Source organism: Oryctolagus cuniculus, chromosome 9 (genome assembly GCF_964237555.1).
Source record: "Oryctolagus cuniculus chromosome 9, mOryCun1.1, whole genome shotgun sequence".
In the NCBI taxonomy this organism is placed as follows: domain Eukaryota; kingdom Metazoa; phylum Chordata; class Mammalia; order Lagomorpha; family Leporidae; genus Oryctolagus; species Oryctolagus cuniculus.
The window spans coordinates 118081358-118105042 of NC_091440.1; the positions used below are offsets into that span (position 1 = coordinate 118081358).

Below are 23685 nucleotides of genomic sequence, written 5' to 3' on the forward strand. Positions count from 1 at the left end.
GAGAGAGATCTTTCAGACTAAACCAGGCCGCAGCCAAGAACCTGGAACTCCATCCAAGTCTCCCTCATGGATGCCAGGGCCCCAAGCACTTGTGTCATCATCTGCTACCTGTCCGGATGCATTAGCAGGAAGCTGGATCAGAAGCAGCGGATTCAGGACTGGAGCAGGCACTCTGCTGGTGTATCAAATGGTAGCTTAACCTTCTGCACCACCATGCCTGTCCCAGAGAACTTTCTGATTAAGATTTTTGCTGAAAATGAGGAAAAACCTCGATGCCAGAGCACTGCCTTTGTTATACAATTGCACAGCTCCAGGATGTCATCATCTAACACAAAACCTAGTATTCTGCCTTTGCTGCCATGAACAAATGCTATTTTTCTCTATTCCAACTTAAAAAAATTAATTTCCATCTCTTAGGAGTTTTTATCATTTTTAAAGAACTGAGATAATTGTGGGGGTAAAAGACAGAAAATCGAAATGTTCTACAATTTCCCTCATGATGCTTTTCTTTCTAACCTTGGTATAAGTCCAGATTTTTATAGTTTTTTTTTTTAAACCTTAATGTGCTATTTTTGATGCCAAGGGAAGCATGATATTCCAATCAAGATTTCTTACTCTGAAGTGTCCCAGGTAGGATCTGGCTTATGAATCATGTGTCTAAAAAGGAAACTCATGGAGGTATGTGAGCATGCCAGGGGGCTCATTTGTTGCTGGCAAAGACACTGCTGCTCCTGGTTCCTTAATTATTAAACAGATGGTGCCCACTGCCACTGACTAGCTGCCCACCTTGTGCTCCCGTGTGGTAGCACAGTTCTGGATACGTGCCAGAGGGAAGCTTTGCCATCCGAACCTCTCATACCCACTTATGTGACAATATTAATACTAATATCTGCCTCTGATGGCTGCAGGCTGTTTTCCATGAAGCTAAGTCTAAAACTTAAGCCACCTTCTCCCAGTGAATTAATTTTATCTCAAGTATCTCCTTTTAGCATTTTTTCATAGTTTCATCCCTACACACAAAATACAGTGGCATATTGAACCAATTACCCAAATACTTCAGGCTATAAACACACTTTCACCTGGAATGTTAAGATAATTAAGATGAAATTGGGTTACTGTTAATGTTATTAGTGAAGGCAAATGACATCTAAGATAACCATATTAGAACTGAACGAAGGACTACCATGTTTTTATTTTAGTTTAATGGAGAAACCCATTCCCAAAGGAGCATTGATTAAATTTTTATTTACTTTTTAAAGATTTATTATTTATTTGACAGGCAGAGTTAAAGAGAGAGGGAGAGACAGAGAGAAAGATCTTCCATCTGCTGGTTCACTCCCCAAATGGCCACAATGGCTGGAGCTGAGCTGATCTGAAACCAGGAGCCGGGAGCTTTCTCCAGCTCTCCCATGTGGGTGCAGGGGCCCAAACATTTGGGCCATCTTCTACTGCTATACCAGGCCACAAGCAGGGAGGGAGCTGGATCAGAAGAGGAGCAGCTGGGACTAGAACCAGCACCCACATGGGATGCTGGCACCACAGGCGGAGGCTTAACCCACTGTGCCACAGCGTTGACCCCTGATTAAATTTTTATTACAAGTCTACTGAACAGCTATTTTATTATTTTAAATAAACTGCCCCAAATTTAAATTTTTTTCCTTTTGGAGCCAGTGTTGACACTAATTAAGATGTTCAGATCTTGCATGGAAATATGTGGATTCCATACTGGGTTCCAGCTCACTTAGCTCATGCAGTTCCTGGGAGGCAGCCTTGATAGCTCAAGTCGCTAGGCTCCAGCCAAGCACAGGGGAGACCAGGAGGGAGTTGAGGCTCTAGGCTGCTGCCATTGCAAGGCCTTTGGGGGGTGGGGGGTGAACCAGGGAATGACAACTCTCCATCCAAAAAATCCTTTAGTTTCTCAAATAACTATTACTACAGTACCTGCATCTGAAATCACTGATAACTAGGGACCAGTTTTCCTCACTGCAGATGGGCTATGCGTGTCACCGTGTGTGTGCGCGCTACTTCATTGTGTAAATCCTCCTGAGGCTCTGCTCACTTAATCTCAATGCAATTTTACCGTCAGCAGTCAACAGCTGTTGGTCAATACTCATGTCACTGAAAAAAAAATTAGTTACAATTTATTTTTTTAAATGAAGGACCTCCTTCTTAAGGCTCTTGTGGTCTGACAGTTCTTGGAGATTCTTCCATTATTGGAACCAACAGGTCTGGCTTGCGTTCTCTGTTGAAAAACAGACTTCGCAGCTGCTCATTAGACATCTGTTTGCTACTGGCCCTAACTTGAGAACCTACAGGCATTTGTAAATCAGCGAGTGTAGACGTGGGTGTCGCCAAAGATGACAGGAAGTGTGTGGGTCCCCACCGTCTGCCCAGCAGCCACGCACGGGCCGCCCCATCCGCGGCGCTGAGCTCCTAGAAAGCGCAGCCTCAGGGGCAGCCGCACACCCCGCACCCCGGGCTTGCGGCGGGCTGCTGGGCGGCGGGGCAGCGCGTGCGGCCCCCGGTGCGGCGCCCGAGGAAGGCGCCAGGGAGCTGCGAGCAGCGCCGCCTCCGGGGAGGGGCGGGAGCTGGGCCCAGACCGCGTTCCTAGGGAGTTGGCTTTAAAGCCAGCCAGCCCGCGGGACCGCCGGCCACTCGGGTTGCGTGTTTCACACAGTTGCAAGTTAGTGCCTTCCCCTCTGCAAAAGTGCAAATCACCACCGACCTTGCAACCTAAAAGGAGGGAAAAAACAAAAAAGCAAATCTCGGCCTCCCGTCTCTCCTCCCTGGCCCGTCCTCCTCCCTTCCTCCCCAGCGCGCTCACTCGCTCCCTCGCCCTGCCTCCCTCCCTCCTCCGGCTGCAGCCGCCCTTCTCCAGGCCCGAGTCTCTCTCCGACGGGACTTAGCAACTTCTCGATTATTTCTCAGCCCCTTTCCCATTTTTCCCCCCCGCTTTCCTTCCGCCTTTTGCTAGGAGCTGGACGGACGGCCGTGGCGGAGGCCTTGCGTCCCGCCCCAGGGAATGGCGATTGGGGTCTTGGGGCCGTGCCGGGGAGGAGGATCTGCCGAGGAGAGAAAGAGTGGTAGAGCAAGAGCTGCAGGGAGGACGAGCAGGGGGAAACCTCCCTCCGCCGCGGGCCCGGCGCGCTGCAGCGCCGCGCCGCGCCGAGCTGCGCCCGCGATGGCTCTGGGCTCGCCCCGCGCTCTCCGGCTCCTCCGGCGCCAGCGGGCCCCGCGCGCGGGACGCCCCGGGCAGCTCTTAAAATTCTGAAGTGGGAAGAGACCCCGGGAGGAGACCAGCCGGGAGTGGGGGTGGGAGTGGGAGAGTGGGGGGGTGGGGTGGAGCAGGGCATTTTCACAGGCGATTCCAAGAGAGAAAAGGCGAAGCCGGTGTGGGCTCGCTTTCCACTTTGGCAAGTCGCTTTGGAGCATCAAGCATTCTCCGGGAGTTATCCGAGAGCTGGAACTTGGCAGCGGACCGCGGGCCTTGGGGAGAAGACGAAGGCAGTGCCGCGGTGGGATTGGGAAGCTCGGGTGTGCGCGCGGGGCTGTCGGGGCCCCGCGATCCGGCGAGGAGCGCGCACTATGGACAAGCCCGGCCCGGGCGGGGCGAGCCAGGCCCCCGCGGCTGCCGGGGACGGCTCCCGTCGTCGCCCGAGCTCCGGCTGCAGCGGCTGCTGGGGCGCCCTGGTGCTGCGGCCGCTCCGGCGCTCGCGGAAACTTTCCTCGGCGCTGTGCGCGGGCTCCCTGTCCCTCGTGCTGGCGCTGCTGGTGAGGCTGGTCCGCGGGGAGGTCGACTGTGACCTGGAGCTGAGGAAGGAGGCGGCGGCGGCGGCGGAGGAGGAGGAGGAGGAAGCTGCCCCGGGAGCAGAAGGGGGCGTCTTCCCCAGCCCTCGGGGAGGCGCTCCCGGGGGCGGCGCGCCGCTCAGCCCCTGGCTGCAGCCCTCGGCGCTGCTGCTCAGTCTCCTGTGTGCCTTCTTCTGGATGGGCTTGTACCTCCTGCGCGCCGGGGTGCGCCTGCCTCTGGCCGTCGCGCTGCTGGCCGCCTGCTGCGGGGGGGAAGCGCTCGTGCAGCTCGGGCTGGGCGTCGGGGAGGATCGTTTACTCTCGCTGCCCGCCGCGGGGGTGGTGCTCAGCTGCCTGGCCGCCGCGACGTGGCTGGTGCTGAGGCTGAAGCTGGGCGTCCCCATGATCGCCTTGACTAGCGCGGTCAGGACCGTGTCCCTCACTTCCTTGGAGAGGTTCAAGGTCGCCTGGAGACCTTACCTGGCGTACTTGGCCGGCGTGCTGGGGATCCTCCTGGCCAGGTACGTGGAGCAGATCTTGCCGCAGTCGGCGGCTCCGAGGGAGCATCTGTGGTCCCGGCTGCTTGCGGGGACCAAGGAGGACAGCCCGGGGTTTAAGCGGAGGCGGCGGTCCAGCTCCGTGGTGGCGGCCGAGATGTCGGGCGGCGGCAGCAAGTCCCACCGGAGGACCTCCCTGCCCTGTATACCGCGGGAACAGGTAAGCCCCGGGCTTGCTCGCTCGCTCGCTCGCTCACTCGCTCTGGGGGAAAACTCGATCCAGCTGGGAACTAGAGGGAAGGTAGCCTGGAAAAGCGACTTTAACTTTGGACCTCATAGGCAGCTTTTTCATTGTATTTTGTAACGTGAGCGAGTAACAAAACTAGATGGTGCGTGCTGGGTTTCCACAGCTGGGCCCGCTTGTTATATTGGTTGCACCTGGTGCACGCGTCCCCACACGTCTTCAAGTGCTGTCTTTGCTCCCTGAGCAGAACTTTTAGAATTAAACTTAGGTTTGTTTTTTTTTTTTTTCTTTTTTTAAGCAGAGGGTGATCATTGACCACGTGGATTTTACATTTCTTTTTAGAAAGCTTCTTCCTTATAAGAAATTTTAAATGTCCTGTGAAGTGACAAACACCTGTGAAAACCAGGAAAAAGCTTCCAGAGCAAAAGCGAGACATGCTTGAAGGTGCTCTTGATGGGTAGTCTGGCTTTGCACTTAGTTTTACTTGGAGAGACTTGCATGTGGTGCTGCCAGATCTGTTTTTAAGTATAATTTAGGGGCGTGCGTTGTTTGCCTGCTACTGTGCTTTATATCATCACCATAAACTTCAAATTTGGGGAATCAGATGTTTGAACTTCAGAACTGTGGAGAAAGTGCAAACTGCTGTGTCAACTAAAAATCACATCCCTTGAGCTCGTACACTCTGCGGTGCGTGCTGAGAGATTCAGATGGACGGAGGCTGGTTTTACAGGAAAGATTAACTCAGGAGAGTGTTCCTTAGATGGCTGGTGATACAGATAGCTCTCAGAGAGGAGGAGGAGTCTGGAGTTAACAGTGAAGCTGCAACAGTTCAAACCATCTGGGGGATGACTATTGTCACTGCACATTTTAAGACCATGGAAGAGTTGCTTTAAAGGGCATAAAAAGGGCAGATTCTCACTTAAATACAGAGTGTATTTGAAAAGGCACCCTTAACTGGTAGACTCTCCTTGAAGCCAATTTGACACCTGATGGTGGATCCAACAAGTGTGCACAGCCAGTGGAAATTTACACTTGGCCCATTTAAATTTATGTCCACCTGTGGCACACATTGACACTGTGAAGGAGTGAGAGAATATCCTAAGAGACGGTAAGCATTTTCTTCTCCGTTTATTTGGTGGGTATAATTGTTTCACTATTTCTAAGAAATAGTATCATCATGTGGTGTGGGTGGCCAGCTTGTTTCTGGGATGGAATTGATTACAGGGATCTGTGATTGTTTGACAGTATTTAGCAGCATGGATGACAGCATCAGTCTGTGTTTATTTTAAAACAAACGCACTTATTGAGCTTTTTGTTTAGATAAAACAGATATTTCTTAGGTTTAAGCTTACTCCAAGACTGAGGGTGCAAACAAGTCAAGGAAACTTGCCTTTGGAAGGAATTTGAGCATCTTTGGAATAAATCAAGGTGTGGGGGTAGTAAACTAATTAGAAAGAAAGCACCTTTGATTTTTTTTTTTTGAGTAGTTACAGGAGAGCATATCTTTTAAATAAAAAAGCCACTAGTTTAAATATGTTTAGAACATAGTATTTTTTAATTCAGAGAAGTGTGATGTGGTATTGCCAAAACTGAATCATAATCTCTGAGGAAAATCTGTATTTTATCGCAAATAACTCAACTCCAAATTAATATCACTTAATCTGTAAATTTCTGAAATTTCCTAGTGTTTAGAAAGAGGTAAGAGTGGGTTTGAGAAAAGGAGGTGTTTGGGTGAATTAACCACCTTAACCCGCTGATTTGATTGTTTTTATTGGTTTTCTCTGGTTTAAATTGATAAATGAAAAATCTGAATCATCTGCAAACCTAAAAGAACAACTGAACATTGCTTTTTAAAATGTCTTGCTGATTAATGCTGTTGTAAAATGCATGTTTGTAATCTAGTTTGGTAATTTTTTGGTTACTTTTTTTTAAAAAAAGACTGTTCATAAAGAATGTTCTAAAGAGACTTTATCTCTTAGGATGGATAGAAAAACAAGATTACATTGTAGAAATTTGGATCCTGGAAGTTTTAATTCGTGTGTGTCTGTGTGTGAATGTACCACTGAAAACTTGTTTTAGGTGTGACGGTATCAGAGTCGCTGTTAAGGATCCTTGTGGGGAGTGGGTGGGAACTAACTTGGGCAGTATCTTATAAGATAGGCTGAGGAATGAGATATTGCCCTGACTCTGTTCAGGCGCTATATAGTAAATGTCTTATCTGTTTTATCATAAGGAAACAAACTCCTGATTAAGGGTGCAAAGTGTACCACTGTCATTTGCATACTTGACAAAGCCAAGAATCAAAACAACTATAAAACAAATGTGCAACAACTCCCCCTTCTGCGAGCTGATGAGTTCATTTCTGAAACCCCTTCTGCTCTGAAGGCAATGCAGAGAGGAAACAAGTGCAGTTAAGTAGCTTAGGGGCCTCTTGAAAAGCTTTATTGGGCCTTGCTCACTGTGAGGTTTGAATGTGTAAGAATTAAAGCATTTCCTCCTTTGCCTAAATGACAGTGGCCTCTTGCCTGTGACGTCTGTCTCCAGTGGCGCTCAATTCTAAAAGGGCAGAGAATATATGACAAAATCCTCAGAGGTTAAACCAGTGGACAGGTATGTTTTTCTCCTCCTTCCCTGTCCCCCTTCTATACTTCCTTTAGCGTCAGTAACACCATGGATTGGATATTACACGCGAGACTGAGTTTTACAGTGCAGTGATAAGGATGATTTCCAGCAAAGAAAGGAGAACTAGGTCTAGTCTTTGATCAGGGAATTAATCAGGTCCTGGGTGTGTCTGGGAATTCGAGGGAAAGTATCTTTACTCTCAGCAGAGAACAGAGCGCATAGCATCTTCCTGACGTTGAGGTCAGGCCTGCCAGCCCAGTGCCTTCAGCATCCAGGTAGACTTTGTGGACATGCGTGGCACATTCATCTTTTTTGTTGGTCAAGTGAAGATGACAATGACCACTTGTCTGTGGAGGTGTCCGCATCTTTTCTAAGTGACTTTGATATCCAAGGACAGGGACAGCTCTCTTAAGTTATCACTGCATTCCCCCCAACACAGGAATATATACAGGTTCCTAGAATTCCTGAATTATTAGACATTGTGCATACTTAATAAGCACATTGTTTTTCAACATGAAATTTAAATTATGCAGTTGTTGATATTTGGAGACTTGTATTTGAAGGATGTCTCGCTCTTGATGCATCGAAGAATAGAGCTGTTTACTCATTCTTCTCTGATTACCTGATCACCTTGCACGTTCACTCTTTAGATTCCAAATGAGTGCAGTTTTATTTTAGTTACATGTTAAGAATTTAATATTTTTAGTTACAACTTGTATAAGCACAAGGCGTATGATTCTCTGCATTAATGTGCTCGTGCCATTTAAAGGTGGAATTTTTGTGATCAATACATCAATCAGAGATGTGCAGATAACTGTATTATGTAATTATGAACTGGGATTATATCTGATGAATATTTCCCTAAACTATGAAACATCTTTAGCAAAAGAAATAAATGGATTGTTGGAAAGTTGGTTATCACAAAGAGTAAAGTTGTTTTTTTGTGATCACTGATATGATAAAAGACATTTTCAAGTAAAAACCCAGCAACAGCAAAAAAAAAAAAAAAAGACAAATAGGAGAAATAGATAAGGTTTTTGGTGGAAGACATTGGATGATAGGCATATGATGGAATGGTCAGATCTTTGGTAAAAGTAAAGCTTACTTTTATAGTACAGATGAAAAATAAAGAACTATTTCTTTGGGATATATAGAGTATATTAACATTTAGAACTGTAAATCTGTGTGAGTATTACATAATGTAGTTCTCAAATGGAATGAATTTCAGAAACAGCCCTGGACTTATAATTGAATTGTAGCTTCTCTCACATTTCAGTAGTATTACGCAGCTTATGGCAATACAAAGAACAATATTGATTATTTATGACTTGGTGACAGAATTAAATTTAATTAATGTCAACTTCTGAAAATTCTGAAAAGGAAAAACAAGATTTTCTTATCCCCAGGGAAAGGTGAAGGAAAAGAATGTTTTGTTTTTCTGTGTGGACAAAATTGTGATTTTTACTTTGTGAATACAGATATTTAAAGCGTACTGAAAAACTGTTTTAACCGACAGAAATAGTCAGTGAATCTATATAAATTTACAGAGGTTGGAAAGAGTGAAAACAGTAATTTTACTCTTTCTGTATTGAGTCTGAAGTGTAAAAAGTTAAAACTGTAGAACTGAAAGCAATGCTGTGTGTGCTGGGCTGTCTGTTAATTAAATAAACAGCCAGAACAGTGACTCTGTGTATGAAATACATTTTGAAAAGTCTGGGGGGAGGGTGTGCAGGCAGGCAAGGGTGAGTGACACTGGCATGGAAAAACATTCATTATATCTGTAGTGACATTTGTGTGAATTTGTTATATTAGGAAATTCAGCGCTGAGAGTAACTTCTTCAGGACTCAGTTGTATAAAGGCTTTGCCAAACTTAAATCAACTTCTGCTTTAAATAAGTTCTAACTTAGGTTGGTCAACCCTAGAGATAGAAGTGTGCCAATGCATTGTATTTTAGGATTTGCAGTTGATATGGGTTGTATTGTTAACAGCCCTGTTGTCTGTACTAACTTCAGTCCATCAGAAGAATGAGTTTATTTTGGGATTCGGATGGGGTTGTAGTTTTCAGAAAATGTAAGCATGGTGAGATGAACTCTCCTGGTTGTGTGAAGATAATCAATTTACCTATTGGGTCTTGTGGTGTCCAAAGAGATTCTGACTCGCACAGGCAGTTTCTTTGTGTTGGTCCATGGGAAAATCTCTTTAGCTTTAGGAACTGATGCATAACCTTACATGAATTGTTCAGTCACTTGCTGTGTATCCCCTATTCCATGGAATCTTCCTCCTTCCTTTTCTCTTTGTGATATTTATTATGAGCTCTTCTAATAAAACACTTTCATATATACAGTAAATTCAACCTGTGCTTACGTTCTGCATTTATCCGCTTCATGAAACTCCATCAGACTTTTTGAAGAGCCTCAGGAGTCTAGAAATCTCCATATTCTTGTCTCTAAAAATGTGTTTGTTAATATTCAAATGAACATTACTTCTTCACAGGTTAATTTCTTTTAATAATTGCTTACATATACTTTTACTATTTTTTAAAGGAGTTTTAAAAATGAAGCTACTCTTGGGAACTGCTTGCATTTTAAATTGACAGTGTTAATTTATGCTGCTGTATATATAAAATACACAGGTTTGATAACTAGGGAAGAAATATTGAAAATATGTCTGAATTACAGTATAGAGTAAGAGCTCTTGGGTAGCAATTTTCAAAAATATTACTTGACATCTGTTCATCATGAATATATACTACTATTTTAAAAGAAGTTGCTACCCCTCACTAATATTATCCATAAAGATGTTTGGTCAGTAACCCTATCAAATGTCAGATCAGCATGTTTTAGCTGGCCATTAGGCCTTGTGCTAAAAATCATGCAAATTATACCCAGACAGCTATGACACATCTGTCTCTCCAGAGCTTAGAGCCCACTTAGGGTATGAGACATCAGCATAAGGAAAGAGAAAAATCGCAGTAAAATATCTATGTGAGCACTTTGAAAGCAGTTGGAGAAATGTGTGTGACAGCTTGGAGCAAGTTTTTACTCTGCGATTCAGGACCCATTCATCTCTTCTCTGAAATTACAGGCAAAAACTTATTTTTTTCATTTTTATCGACAAATGTCTGTAGTGCCACAGATTTCTAGACGGTCCTTAGCATACTGGTTCAATATAGATGGTTCATATTTTGAACAACTTTGTTTTGAAGACATGGTGATTTTTTTAAAAATGGAAATTACCTAACATTTACAGTATGTTCTGAAATAAAGGCAAACATATCATTGGATTGAGACATGTTATGCTTGAAAAGAGCACATAGGTTGATTATTTTCCTATCTTAAGATACCGTGTGACTCTAAGTAGCTGGTGGCAGTGATATCTGAAAATGCTTAGTGCTGTGCCAGTCTGCAGCTGGTAGACTAGACTCCCTCTGGTTTTGGAGAGAAGGGAACTGAGCTGCTGAATGCATGTTGACAGCCTGTGGCAAAATAGCTTTTGTCCAGTTCCTCTGTGACCTGAAAATGCTGCCGGGAGGCACAGAGTAGACAGGAGTCCACCTGGTCATTTTATGCCTCCGTATCATTTGGGGTGGAGGCAACTCTAACTTCTCATTCTGACTTAGAGGATTGAGTAAACCAGACTGAGTACTAGATCTACGGGCACCAGAAAACTTTTTTGAGCCCTTACTGCGAATTTTTTCGGCTTCAAATAGTATCCAGCATCCTCTGAAAGGTGTTACTCTTGACTTTGTCCAAATCAGTAAAGATCCATTATGTTGAACTTTCTGGATTTTTTTATCTCTTCAAAAAAAGGTTTTTTTTTTTTTTTAATTTTACTTTTTCAGTAAATTGTCTCTAAGATACTCAAGAATTCAAAATTCAGGTAAAAAATAACAATCTGGAAATAAGTGAATTTTTTTTTTTTTTTTTTAGCAAAAGCAGCTGGTTATTTTTGTTTTGTACAGTTCTTTAGGAATCTGTTAAAACTGAACTGAATAAGATATAGTACCACAGGAGGTCATGAAGAACGTGACCCTAAGTCACCATCTACACATCCTCTGTGTGTCTGATTTTGTTCAAGCTGTCATTTATTATTGAAGAGTCTGTGCATGATGATTGGCATTTTCAGGGATAGCTAGTCCTGCTAACGGGGTGATACAAATACTTAAGCAAACATCTGTTCTTTCATCCTAAGATGATGAATGGCAGCAAGGGGCACGTGTGTGTGTGTGTGTGTGTGTACGCATGCATATGTGATTTTCCCCTGCCAGGAAGTTGCTTTGGTTTTATCTGTTTCATAGAGAAACAGTGTCACCCAGTGGCTTTGATGAAAACAGTCCTGTAAACATTATAGATAAGCATTGTCCAATAAAAATAGAACAAAAATCATATATTTAATTTTCATTTTCTAGTAGCCACATAAAACAGTAAAGAGAAACAGGTGAGTCACATGCATGATAATATATTTAATATCAACTTCTTCATGCTAACATGCGACCAGTATGAAAATTGAGATATTTTGCACTCTGTTTTTTGGCACTAACCACCTGGAGTATGTTTTACAATGAAAGCACATCTCAATTTGGTCTAGGCACACTTCAAATATTCAGTAGACACCTATGACTAAAGGCTACCGTATTGGACAGAGCAGCTATACATTTTGAAAGAGCTGAAAAAGTTGAATACTAATGTCACTTCTTCAGTTTTAATGGAAAACCTAGGTAGTTTTAATGATAGCATTTGAAATACAATCTTTCCAATCTAATATGTCATCTTGATAGTTCCTTTCTGTACCACTTTAAGAGTTGGCAAGTCTGTTTCTTCCCTTCATTTCACATAACTGCACATATTTTGAAATAGGATGGTTTTAGAGACGGAGTCCAGCAGTGTTTAATAAAGAACCTTTATGTTAACCTGATTTGTAACACAGAATCAATAGTCCCAGCTGATTATGAATTTGCCTCTCATTGTTTGTGTATAGCAAGGATTGTGCCTGTGTTCAGTGTGAACATACACAAGTTCAGAGTGACTAGTCTGTAATTGGGTTATCTATGTCTCTAGAAATGAAAGTGCATGTGTTTGTAGTGCAGGTTGTTATCTTTGTAAGTGAGGAAACTAAGGGGGCAAACCTGAGGGTTGCTTTAATGGGTGACAATTATAGTGGTGTCTACAGGGCTGATTTCTCACCTTTTGTTATGGAAACAGCACTTTCCTTGAAAGAAAATGAAGACGGTTCCCTTTTTTGTATAGGGAGGGATGGATGATTTTGATAGTGTGGAATTTCTAAACTAGCTAATGAGATCAGGTGACTTTGCTGTTTGCTGAGTTCCCTCTGCAGTTTGTGATTTGAAACCGATTTCAGATGAAAAAGTCCAAATGTGTTTCATGTCACAATCTTTCTGTCACTTCTGCTCAAACTCTGTGAATTCAGTAACTCTCGGCCAGTTCCGATGTCACATCTAGAATGAAAACATGACTTTCTGTGTGTGGCATGTTCCCTGTATATACGTAGATATACAGATGGGCTTTTCAAAACAATAGTACATTTATTTTGTGTATAATAGTTCATATCTGTATTCATGTTTGTGACTAATGGGGCATCTCATTATCATTGCATTGCAGAATAAAAGTAGTAGAAGGTTTTCACAGGCTTCCACATATCACTTAGGCAATAATCTAGAAGATCAAAAAGTACACAGAGAAGCACATTTGGATAAAATGAAACAGTGGATTCAAGTTCACTCCTTCTAAAGCCTGGGTGCTGCCTGGTGAAGAACATGCCATTGTAATCTAGATCCATTACTTGAAAGACTTCGTATTGGAATGTAACTAGTCATTTGTCTTGGCTAATTTTGAAGTTGCATTGAATTAGTATTCATATGGATCTTGTAGATTCCTGCCACACACACGCCCCCACCACATACACACCGGTCTTCAAGTTTTTTACCTAATAGATTCTTGTCCCTTGGGGTATTTGAAAAACTTAAGAAATGCCTTCTTTCTCCCTTAGTGTTCGTTTCTTAAGAATACTGAAGTAACTTTATACAAAAAGATTGTGATTTTCATCTAATACGATTTTAATAAAAATTTTCCATTTTCAGAAGCAAGTTTAAATAAAGGAATATTTATGCTGTGTCTGTGGCAAATGTTTCCTCCTATAAACCTAATGGAGGTTTGAAATCATACAATTAGGAGGATACTTCAAAATGAAATTTAAAGTAAGTTGATTTTGGTGCAAAAAATTTCTGAAATCATCAAGCATTATCTTCGGAGCAGTATTTCGTGTTGAGGCAGCGGAGGGGCTGCTGTGTGGAATCGGCAACCTTAGCACATTTTTTAAGCTGGCAGGAACACAAATAAAGGGGATTGTTTTTGTCTGGTAGTTATCGTAGAGGGCCGTATTAACAAGTCCGCCTATGAGATCCTCCTTAGGAGATGTTGTCCTCCTGGTGTGAAACAGCCCCTTGTATGGGAGTGTCTCAGCGTCCTACCTCAGTCTCCATCTCTCAGAAAGCCTGGGAAGGAGAGAGTCAACTGAGCAACTCGAGAATTTACTTTATAGTCCAGCAACCGAAGAAATCAGATTCAGATCATGACTGTTTCCATTAAAACAGGAATCAGACTTTTTAGCCTCCTGTCTCAGCCATAAACATTTCCTTTAGAAAATTCTGGCCCAGTGCCCTGTTCATTGTAGGTGCTGGCTGGCTGGGGTTGGCAGGGTCAATGGATGGAAAGAAATAAATGACTTTAAACCTGAAATATTTATCTCTTCAGTCTCCTGGGATTGCCTCGTGACTAAGTTGACTTAAGGAAACTTCTATAGAGAGAACAGGAATATATTATCAATGTGTCTATGGCGTTTGCATTTTTGTCACTTTTTAAAATATTTCCTTGCACGTATTGCTAAGGGACTGGACTTGCTTCTTCTCTTACTGGTAGGAAATCCCACGTTCGGCATGAATTGTAGAGACTTGCTTTTTGCTCACTCTTATCTGAAAATAACCAAGCTTCCACCAGGATCGTTGTAGCAGAAACTTTTGGAAGATCTCTGGAATCATCCAGAAGATCTCTTCTATAGAGATCTTCTAGAATCACAGATCCAGAGATCATCTAGAATCAAAAATTCTAGCCTTTTTCATGTTCATTTAATAAATTGAGATAAACTCTGACTTGATCTTCTTCTGTTCCACAAAAATGTGATAGGCATTCTTCAGCAATCATTTTTTATACTTGATTAGTTTTTATTTTTGTTAGAGGCTTGTTAGAGGTTAGCTCTATCACCTGAAAAACATATTGCAAAGTAGGTTCTATCTCTTTTAATGGTGATCAGTTACAAAACTTTTTGGGGCAATTGTTTACAAAGATGACATTGTGAAATTGGGTTATTTGAAATGTCTTCCAACTGCAGCGTTAGTTCAGTCATGCAGAGTGATCTGGAATTACAATTTCAGAATCAAGATGAGCTGAAAATGGACTGTTTTAATAAAGGTTTCATTCATTGAATAGCAAATTTTAGTGTAGCCAGTCTCTTTTCCTTTGGTCCACCTAGCTCTAATAGAACCTGACTCGTGAAAATAGACAATTTTCAGTCAAATAAATACCTTTTGTTTGCTGCAGTTTTAATAATTACTAGAGAGATTGCCATACCCTCTCCGTGAAACCAGACATTTCCTTTGTGTATGTTAGGCAGATTATCATTATCTTAGATAAACCAGGAGTACAGTGTTTAAGAATAAAAGTTATTTCCAACTTTGTTATACTGTGACAAGTTTATTTTTGTCTGTACATGTCAAATGATAGAAAGGTTGCCAATAACTATATCTTCCAGAATTTGAGTTCTTTGGATACACTATTTCTTAAAAAATCTGAACATGATGTCTCTTTGAAAAAAATAGAGCACAAACTGAGAAATCAGTTATAAATTAATTTGAAATAACCAAAATAAAACCAAGCCATTTTTATTTTCTATTTTTAGAAAATAAATTTAGAAACAAAATCTTTTAAGTATATTTCTCTATTGGGACAAGAAACTACGTCACCATCATCTTGAATAATGTCTGCATTTACTCCTAGTGATTTTTTTTCTGTAATTGGAATTATTTTTGCAAGATAAACAGGATCTAAATCATAGCATAGATAGAAAGATGCCTCATTTTGTCCACTTCTTTTTACTTAAATAATAATTGGATTGACTCTTCTTAACCTTAACTTTTAGATAATTACAGCTAGAGCTTTTGAATGTTTTCAGTGGAACTCCTTTAAGCAATTAACTGGCCTCATGAAAAGTGTGAGAATTAGGCTGGGAATGTTGGATGACTGAACACTGATTAAGTATGTTTTCTAAAAAAGTGCTATTCGGAAATGAAATTATCCATGAAAAATGAGTATGAAAATGAATGCTGGTATTTTGCTTGTGCATAAAAGGAGGCTAGATCAAAACCAAATGAATAATTCCTCAGTTTTCAAAAAATATTTATTGTGTGGCTTTGGGGGATATAATATTGGTGCACTTAAGGTCTAGAACTCCTTATGATTTGCAAAGAGAAGAAAGCATAAAAGAGTCACTCTTCGATGCTGGGTGGGACTTGAGCCAGGCATTGGCTCAGGATTTGTCCCTGGACCCAAGGCACTCATGTGATGATCTAAGAAGTTAGATTCATGAACTTATCCCATGCTCATTGCTTTCTAAGACATTGATTCTTATTCTTTAGCACATTTATCTCTGTGACACATAAATGTACCTTAATGGCAATCTTATGTGAACTCTTACCTCTTACGTGACCAGAATTGATTAAAAATATCAGCAAGTAAGTCTGTCTTATCTTGGATCCCAGGACTGTCTGTATTTTCAATGGAATATTTGTTTCATTCTGAGCATTTCAGTATGTCTGGATTCTCCTTTCTCTTGTTGATAAGTACTTTTTATGTAATACCAATTTAATCAAACTGTGTTGTTCATGAACTATCACAGTAAGTGCATCCAATTAATAGATTAATCAGCTCCCTTTAGACACCTCCAAAATCTGGGACGAGATTACCGTACTTCACCTACTAACTGCACATAGTTTGATAATTTCTAGATTGAACTGCATGTTGTAGCTGTCAAAATTTAGTGGGAATATAAATCATCTAGCAAACGTATTGAGATGCAGATTCCTAGATCCCATCCAAGATACTCTGATTTAATTCAGTGTAGAGCAGGATCTAGAAATGAGTTTTAAGGAGCACCCAGGTGCTTTTTTGAGAAATCCAAACTTCTGTCCACTAAAACTTCTTTACAGGAAATTCATAGTTTTGCGGTCTGATTCAACTAACTGATAAAACAAACATGCTTCAGAAATATCAGGGAAAATGGAATTAAAGATTAAATTATTTTGGTGCAAAAATTTTTAAATCCAATGCATAATTTTTTCATCACATATTTTCCTTGTACGTTTTGAAGGCTACTTGTGTGCATGAATTTAAAAATTCTTTGTACCAAAATGCAAAGCATCTTTTAATTCCATTTTGTACTTACTTTTTGAAGTCCCTTTGTACTTGTTTCTACCAAATAGCTCAGTATAACAGGGAAAAACTAATTTTCACATACATGATGGCTTGTGAACCCGTGATCTTCCTGTTATTGTCAGTGTTGTCACCTTGATTTCCACAGTGAGGATACCTCAGAGAAGAAGTTTTGACTACTCTGCATATGAATTTCCTCATTTGTGAAATAGGGATAACAACTTCTCTACGTGTCTCACGTGACTGTTATAAAGCCTAAAACACATTGCTGTACAAGTGTTAAGTAGACTAGACTGAAACAGATCAAAATGTACAATGTGCAGATAAACTTTCTGAACCTTAGTGATTCTGTGTGTATTATGGAAATAATATCATCTACTGCTTAAGTTAAAAAGGTTGAATTAATGCAAACAGTGAACAGGAGTTCTAGTAGAACATTTTTCCCAGCTGAACAAGAGTATCTCTATTCTTGGCTATTGGGGACAGGTCATTGTAAGTTGTAGGCTAAATATCAGAAAGTGCCATGTAAAACAATGCAGACAAACTTGCATTTGATTCCCAAAGAGGCTTGCAAGTCTTACAACATAAACAAATTTCACAGCGTTTTAAGTTGCAAGCAAAGCCACTTGTGCATGGGGAGGCCTGAGGCCATGGAAAGTAAGGTGAAAGGAGAGAAATCAGACTGGGATGACCTCAGGTGCTTGGGATGAAAACCCTCTGAGTGAGAAGGGATTAAGGGAAATATTTAGGAAAATGGATGGCGTCCTTGAAGATGTTTATGAAAGTGACGGATGAAGCTGTTGAGAGTCAGTTATGCAGTGTGTCATATAACCCATTGCACAGAAGCGCAGTTTGTGCTGGAAATTTTACTTACACTCCATCTGCCATTATAACCCACATTTTTGCCTAGCAAAACAATTCAGAATTTTTCATCTCAGTTTTCAGGATAAGATCCCAGTTAACCCTTCCCCCGCCCCCCCCCCCTTTTTTTTAACCATTGGTGCCATTATTCTCTACTATCAGAGACTTCCTGCTTATTATCTAGGCAAAGCAGCTAGTCTACTCCTGGTTTGGCCTTGACTTCCACACAAGGTGGTGATTGTTCAGTGTATCTCCTAAGGATATTCCTCAAGCTGCCCCCTCTTTTGATCCTCAGACTAATTTTCTTCCAGATTTTTCCACTTATTGAATGATTTTTCTAGTCTGAGGTAGTTATTTTGGTTTGGCGTTGGCAGGAGCAAGAGTCCTGTGTCGTCTCATTCTACCACCATTGGTTTTAGTAGAATTTTCACAGGGGTAGTCATCTCTTTCCTAACTTGGTCATAGAAAGTCCTCTGGTTTTTGTTTATGACACAGGAGATGTAGGAAGGTGAGGAGGGCCAGCAGAGTCCATAGGCCATGGCCTTTTTGCTAGACCTGCTGTTCTTAGGGGCTTAGGACACCATGGAAGGCATAGGGACAAAGTGAACACTACCCGTTCACCTTCTGAATGCTGGTTGAAATGAACAGGCTGGAAAGAGACAGGTTAATAGCAGAAAAGGTGCACAGATATAAAATACAGAGAGGAGAAATGCAGAAATGTCATTGTCTTCTAAGCCAATGAAGCTCCAATGCCTAAATTTCCTTCTGCTTGAGGAAAAGAAGGATGAAAGAATGTAGGCAATTTGGAGGGATAGTAAATGATTATTAGGGAGAATAAACGGGCCCTGGAGACAGAAATCAACTTGTCAATGATTTCCTTTAGAATGTGAGAGTCCAGCGACAGACATTATCTTGTGACAAAAGTTCATCCAGGTGTGGTTACATTCCTGTCTTTTTTTTTTTTTTTTTTTTCTCCTGTTATAGAAGAGATTTCAGGCATGAGTTGAAAGGATGAAAGGTAATTGTGTTCTCTTTGGTTGTTGCAGTCTTAAGGGAGATAAGGAAATATCAGAAGCAAGGTCAGAGAGACCTAGGTCCTAACACTATTTTTCCAGCTCTTCGTGTCAAATTGCTACACTATACGAAATTGTTTTTTGAGCAAAGAAAGGGTATGACCAGACTTAAAGAATCTCTTAAGCTGCTGATTGTAGGAATTAGGATGGAAAAATACAAACCAATTAAAAGACTTGTAATAATTTGGCAATGTTAGGGAATTAGACAAAAATAGTAATAATGTCAATGGGTAGAATGTAAGCGGATATCAAAAGCAGTACCTCCAAGACTGGTGTCAACTGGGCTATCAACCCATCGAGCAGGGAGAGTAAGTTCCTTTAATGTCTTCTCTTTTTTTAGAGATCTAATATTAAGGGTATATCTATCTTTATTCCTTGTTTTTAATAAAATTCTGTCTAGGTTGACTTTTTCATTTTTCAGTTTTATCTTCCACCTGCGCCTTCTAAAAGGTATACAAATTGTGGGCCTGGCTTGCAGGAAAGTCATCAGATCTCCTTATGTGAAGTAAGTTCTAGTCAATGATCTCAAACTCCTCAAATGTTTTTAGTTTGCCAGAATAGCCTAACACTTTGTATAATGAAAGTAGGTTTTGAAACTTTATTCCGATATAAATGTCTTTATGATTTTAATTATGTTTTAGCCCAACAAAATTTTAACCAGTGGAATCACCGTTCCCACGTTTTCCTTCCTGAAAGAGATGTACTCGTAGCAGATACACTTGTCTGTAGAAGCTCTGATACTTACGCTCTAATGCAGCAGAACCATTAGACTATTCAAAGAAAATTTTAGACTTTTTCTCTCTATTAGTTTTTGAATAGTCTGACGAACTTCTTTTCATTAAAGATATATGTCAGTACCTCCCAGCCCTTCCTGTAGAGAAATGTTTCTGTTTTGTTTTATTAATGAGGACCATTTGTCAACCTACAAAAACGTCAGTGATAGGCCATGTAAATATTTAAATTACGATAGCTCGATAGCAGTCTGATTTTTCAGTTTGCTAACTCTATACCATGGTTAATTTCTGATTTTTTTTTGTTTGCTTTACATACTGTTTGGGAACAACGAAAGAGAAGAGATTTCAAATGTGTGAAATGAAGATTTCTTAGTCACATGAGAAAATATTTCCCATGAATGGAAAGAGAAATCAGGAAACAAAATTGAGGTCAGGGCATGATATCCTCTACAGCACCCCAATGCACAGCTGAAGGGAAATTTGTCAAAGTGTTCATTGTTTGTATGGGAGAATCATGGTTTTTGCTTATTTTTCTTTCCTTTTCTGTATGTTCTAAGTTTTAAACACTGCACACACAGTTTGTAATCAGAAAAACAACACTTTCGTCATATGACATAATTCCTTTGGATGTATTAAGAGCACATTTATTAGGGCTGCTTCCCTAGAAGTTGATTTGGAGATACGGGAATTGCCCTTGCAGGTGGTTTTCTGAATGGCCATGTTACGTTCCATACGGGGTACAAACATGGTTGGAAGTAAGATCCTGTGCATTCTTGAGCCTTGACCTGCTTGCCTGGACGGGTATGAAGTTTCTTCTCAGAGGGGCAGTCTTGCTGGCACAGTGTCCTCCAGAGTAGGTCTATGAAATGATAGATTGGCATATAGATAGTTTTTAGAACTTTGTCTGAGGGAATGGTTTTATGAAAAAATGTAACTGTGTGCTAAAATACATAAAAATCTACTCAAATACATACACATATGCTCAAGTAGGTTTCAGTATCGGATAGTCTTAGTCCTGTTTGTGTTTAAAAAATGGCAACATGGCCAGCGCCGCGGCTCACTAGGCTAATCCTCCGCCTTGCGGCGCCGGCACACCGGGTTCTAGTCCCGGTCGGGGCACCGGATTCTGTCCCGGTTGCCCCTCTTCCAGGCCAGCTCTCTGATGTGGCCAGGGAGTGCAGTGGAGGATGGCCCAAGTGCTTGGGCCCTGCACCCCATGGGAGACCAGGATAAGTACCTGGCTCCTGCCATCGGATCAGCCCGGTGCGCCGGCCGCAGCACGCCAGCCGCGGCGGCCATTGGAGGGTGAACCAACGGCAAAGGAAGACCTTTCTCTCTGTCTCTCTCTCTCACTGTCCACTCTGCCTGTCAAAAAAAAAAAGGCAACACAACTTTTCCATAACAGTTTTAATATGATATGGACATGAAAACATAATGCTCTACTATGGAGAGACCATTCTTTACACAACCTGTTCCTGCTTCTCTGACTACCAGACCAGTACTGGTTGCCAATATAACTCTGCTTCATCATGATTATTTTTCAATATAATGAGTGTATCTTTAAAAATTTATTTTCCTAGAATTCATATTGTTATCAAACTATTTAAATATCTAGTATAGGTTTTCTCACAGTTGATGCATACTTAACAAGATAAATGTTTTTGTTTTCAAATTTTGTCTTTAAGTCATGAGCAGAAATATGATGGATTGCTTCTATATTGTCTGAGTTACACTGTATATAATATCAATGAATTTCACTAGTGCTTGTCAAGATTTTAGCAATTTCCTTTCTAAGATTAGGGAACCTTATATATTTCCATTTGCTATTGCTTGTTTAAATAAATGAATAGGGAAAGGAAGCAATAAGTTTGTAATGTTTTAAACGTTAGTTCCATATTTAGGATTATTAGCATGCTTTCTCATTAGAAGAGCTGTGCACAAATAAATTTAAGAATATTAAACCAGTTTCTATAACTACCTAAAAATATAGACTGTGGCTTCACTTAACAAAACCAATAAATAAAAATGAAAAGAAAGGAAAAAATATTTCCAGAAAAAACTGACAGAATCAGAGATGGTAAACAGAAAAAAAAAATAACCTTACTCAGTCCTCCCACTCAATTTTTACTAATCCATGTAGGAGAGTTAGCATGGTGCTAGCTGACTGTTGGTTAAGGTAACAGAAACCACTAGATCTTTTCTTTGTGAGTTGCATGGGAAGGGAAGAGGAGGAATCAACACTGAAGTGAGTGTTTGGCTAGAAACCAGACTCTCATCGTGCAGGTCAGAGATGCAATTTTTCCATGAAACCAGAGGTTATCCATTGCTGAGACACACTAATAATAAAACTGGGACTCATCAATCAGAATGTCAGGTTATTAATTGACACTGGGAATTTTAACTGAGAGGAAGACCAGAGTGCCAGTCCTTACAGTAAATACTTGGAGTTCCCAGTGGGAAAGTCACCTTGAGCATTGTTGGCCCCTAGCTTGCAACTGGGTTCTGTGGCTCGTGGGAATCGTCCTTGGAAAACTTAACACTGCTTGGATTTTTTATTCCAGAACATCTGAAGAGTGCCTATAACATGCCAGAAAGCATGGGGGTTGCTGGGGGAGGGTTCCGACTCCAGCTGCCCTTGCACCCCCCTGGATTGTATCCTAAAGGCACTACATTAACACATGACTACAGTGCCAAGTGATAAATGCTTTGAGACACACAAAGTCACGGGAACTTTGCCCTGCGCAAAGGTCACAGCTAAATTTACTGCTCAAATACCATCACCCTCTTAAGGCAGATTTCTGGTAAAATTCTGTCTTCCCATCTTCCTGTGACTTCTCTTTTGCATTGATGCTTCACTTTTTTGTGTGTTTACTATTAAACTGACTACAGTCAGTTTTGGTGCAATATACAAAATGCATCTGTACAAGAAAGTTTCTCTGTTTCCCCTCTGCGTTTGAGGCCCAGAGATAGGAGGGAGGAAGAGAGTGCAGCGTGCTGTGTGCAGCTGGACGCAGGTGTGGTGTGTGTAGCATGTCCTGGAAATGACGCGTGGAGCAGATAGCCTCGCTTTTGTGCTGAGAGTGAGGTGGGGTGTGGGAAGTTGTAAGAGATAAGATAGGGGAGTCAGGTTGTTGGGGTAGGGGTGAACACAGACTGTATGAGATTAGGTTGAGGAATTTGAACATTCTTTTGTGTACACAGCATGTTAACTTTGTCATCCAGACAGTAATGTGAATAAATATAATTTAAAAATATTTATTTGAAAGGCAGAGAGAGATAGAGATCTATCTGCTGGTTTGCTCCAGAAATACCTGCAACTAGTGGGAGTTAGTCCAGGCTGAAGCCAAGAGACTTGAACTCCATTCGGTCTCCCAGGTAGGAAGCAGTAAGCTAAATCTTTGAGCCATCCTAGTGCATGCATTAGCAGCAAGCTGGAATTGAAAGCCTACCTGAGACTTGAACCCTGGCACTAAGGGCATGTTAGCCATTAGACCAAATGCTTGCCCCAAATTAAACACCCACACACATACATTTTAAAGAAATGGGCTATTAAAAATTTTATTGTATTCGAAAGAGATACAGAGGGAAAGATAAAAGGGGAAAAAAGAGGCAGAGAGAGGGAGAGGTATCTTCCATTGACTTGTTTACTCACTAAATGTCTGCAAGAGCCAGTTCTGGGCCAAGCTGAAACCAGGAGAAGAAACACAATCCAGGTCTCCCAAGTGGGTGACAGGGACCCAAGGATCGAAACCATCATCTGCTGCCTCCCAGATGGGCATTAGCAGGAAGATGGAATCAGAGTAGACTGGGGCTTGAACCAGGCACTCCAGTATAGGATGTGGGTGTCCCCAGCGGCAACTTAGCTGCTGTTTCAAATGCCTACCCAAAATAGGATTTTGAAAGTAGTGTATCAGAAGGAGGCCACATTGGATACAGAACAACACTGAAGAAGCTATTCTAAAAGTCCTGGTTAGTGACGTTGAAGATTTATTAAGCTAGTGGTGGTGGGAGAGGAAAGATGTTGTAAGAAAAAATTAAGAGCTGTAGTTGGTAGGAGTAGTCAGTGATTGGTAGTGGAAGGTGTTAACGAAGGCCGTGAACATGACTTAAAGTTCTGAACCTGGAAAACTGGGACAACAGTGATGCTGCTCATTAAGGGAAAAGCACCCTCAGATGAGTTTTTGTCTGTTTTTAACAGGAAGATGATGCATTTGTTTGCTTTGGGTATATTTGATGTGTGTTGCTTTTGCAATCTCCTGTGACCTTGTCTGCTTGAAGTTACCCAGTTTTATTTGTCATTGAAAAAATTTTAATACCAGAGTCATATTTGCTCACTGTATGTCTCTTCCCAGTATGCTCTCGTGTGC

At 41.4% G+C, this 23685-nt stretch overlaps 1 protein-coding gene across 2 annotated transcripts in view; it reads left to right on the forward strand.

The window, feature by feature from the left end:
• The first annotated feature begins 3334 nt into the window (after positions 1 to 3334).
• Positions 3335 to 23685, forward strand: part of PDE3A (phosphodiesterase 3A) — a 335640-nt gene continuing 315289 nt past the window's right edge. The window contains exon 1 of one of the 2 annotated variants that reach the window (XM_008259572.4): positions 3335 to 4503. In XM_008259572.4, coding sequence (XP_008257794.2) covers positions 3586 to 4503 — 918 coding nt within the window. In that variant the 5' untranslated portion in view covers positions 3335 to 3585. Of the gene's footprint in view, positions 4504 to 5330; positions 5636 to 23685 lie in introns of those variants that run through there. The other variant, XM_051850837.2, reaches the window with a different exon arrangement.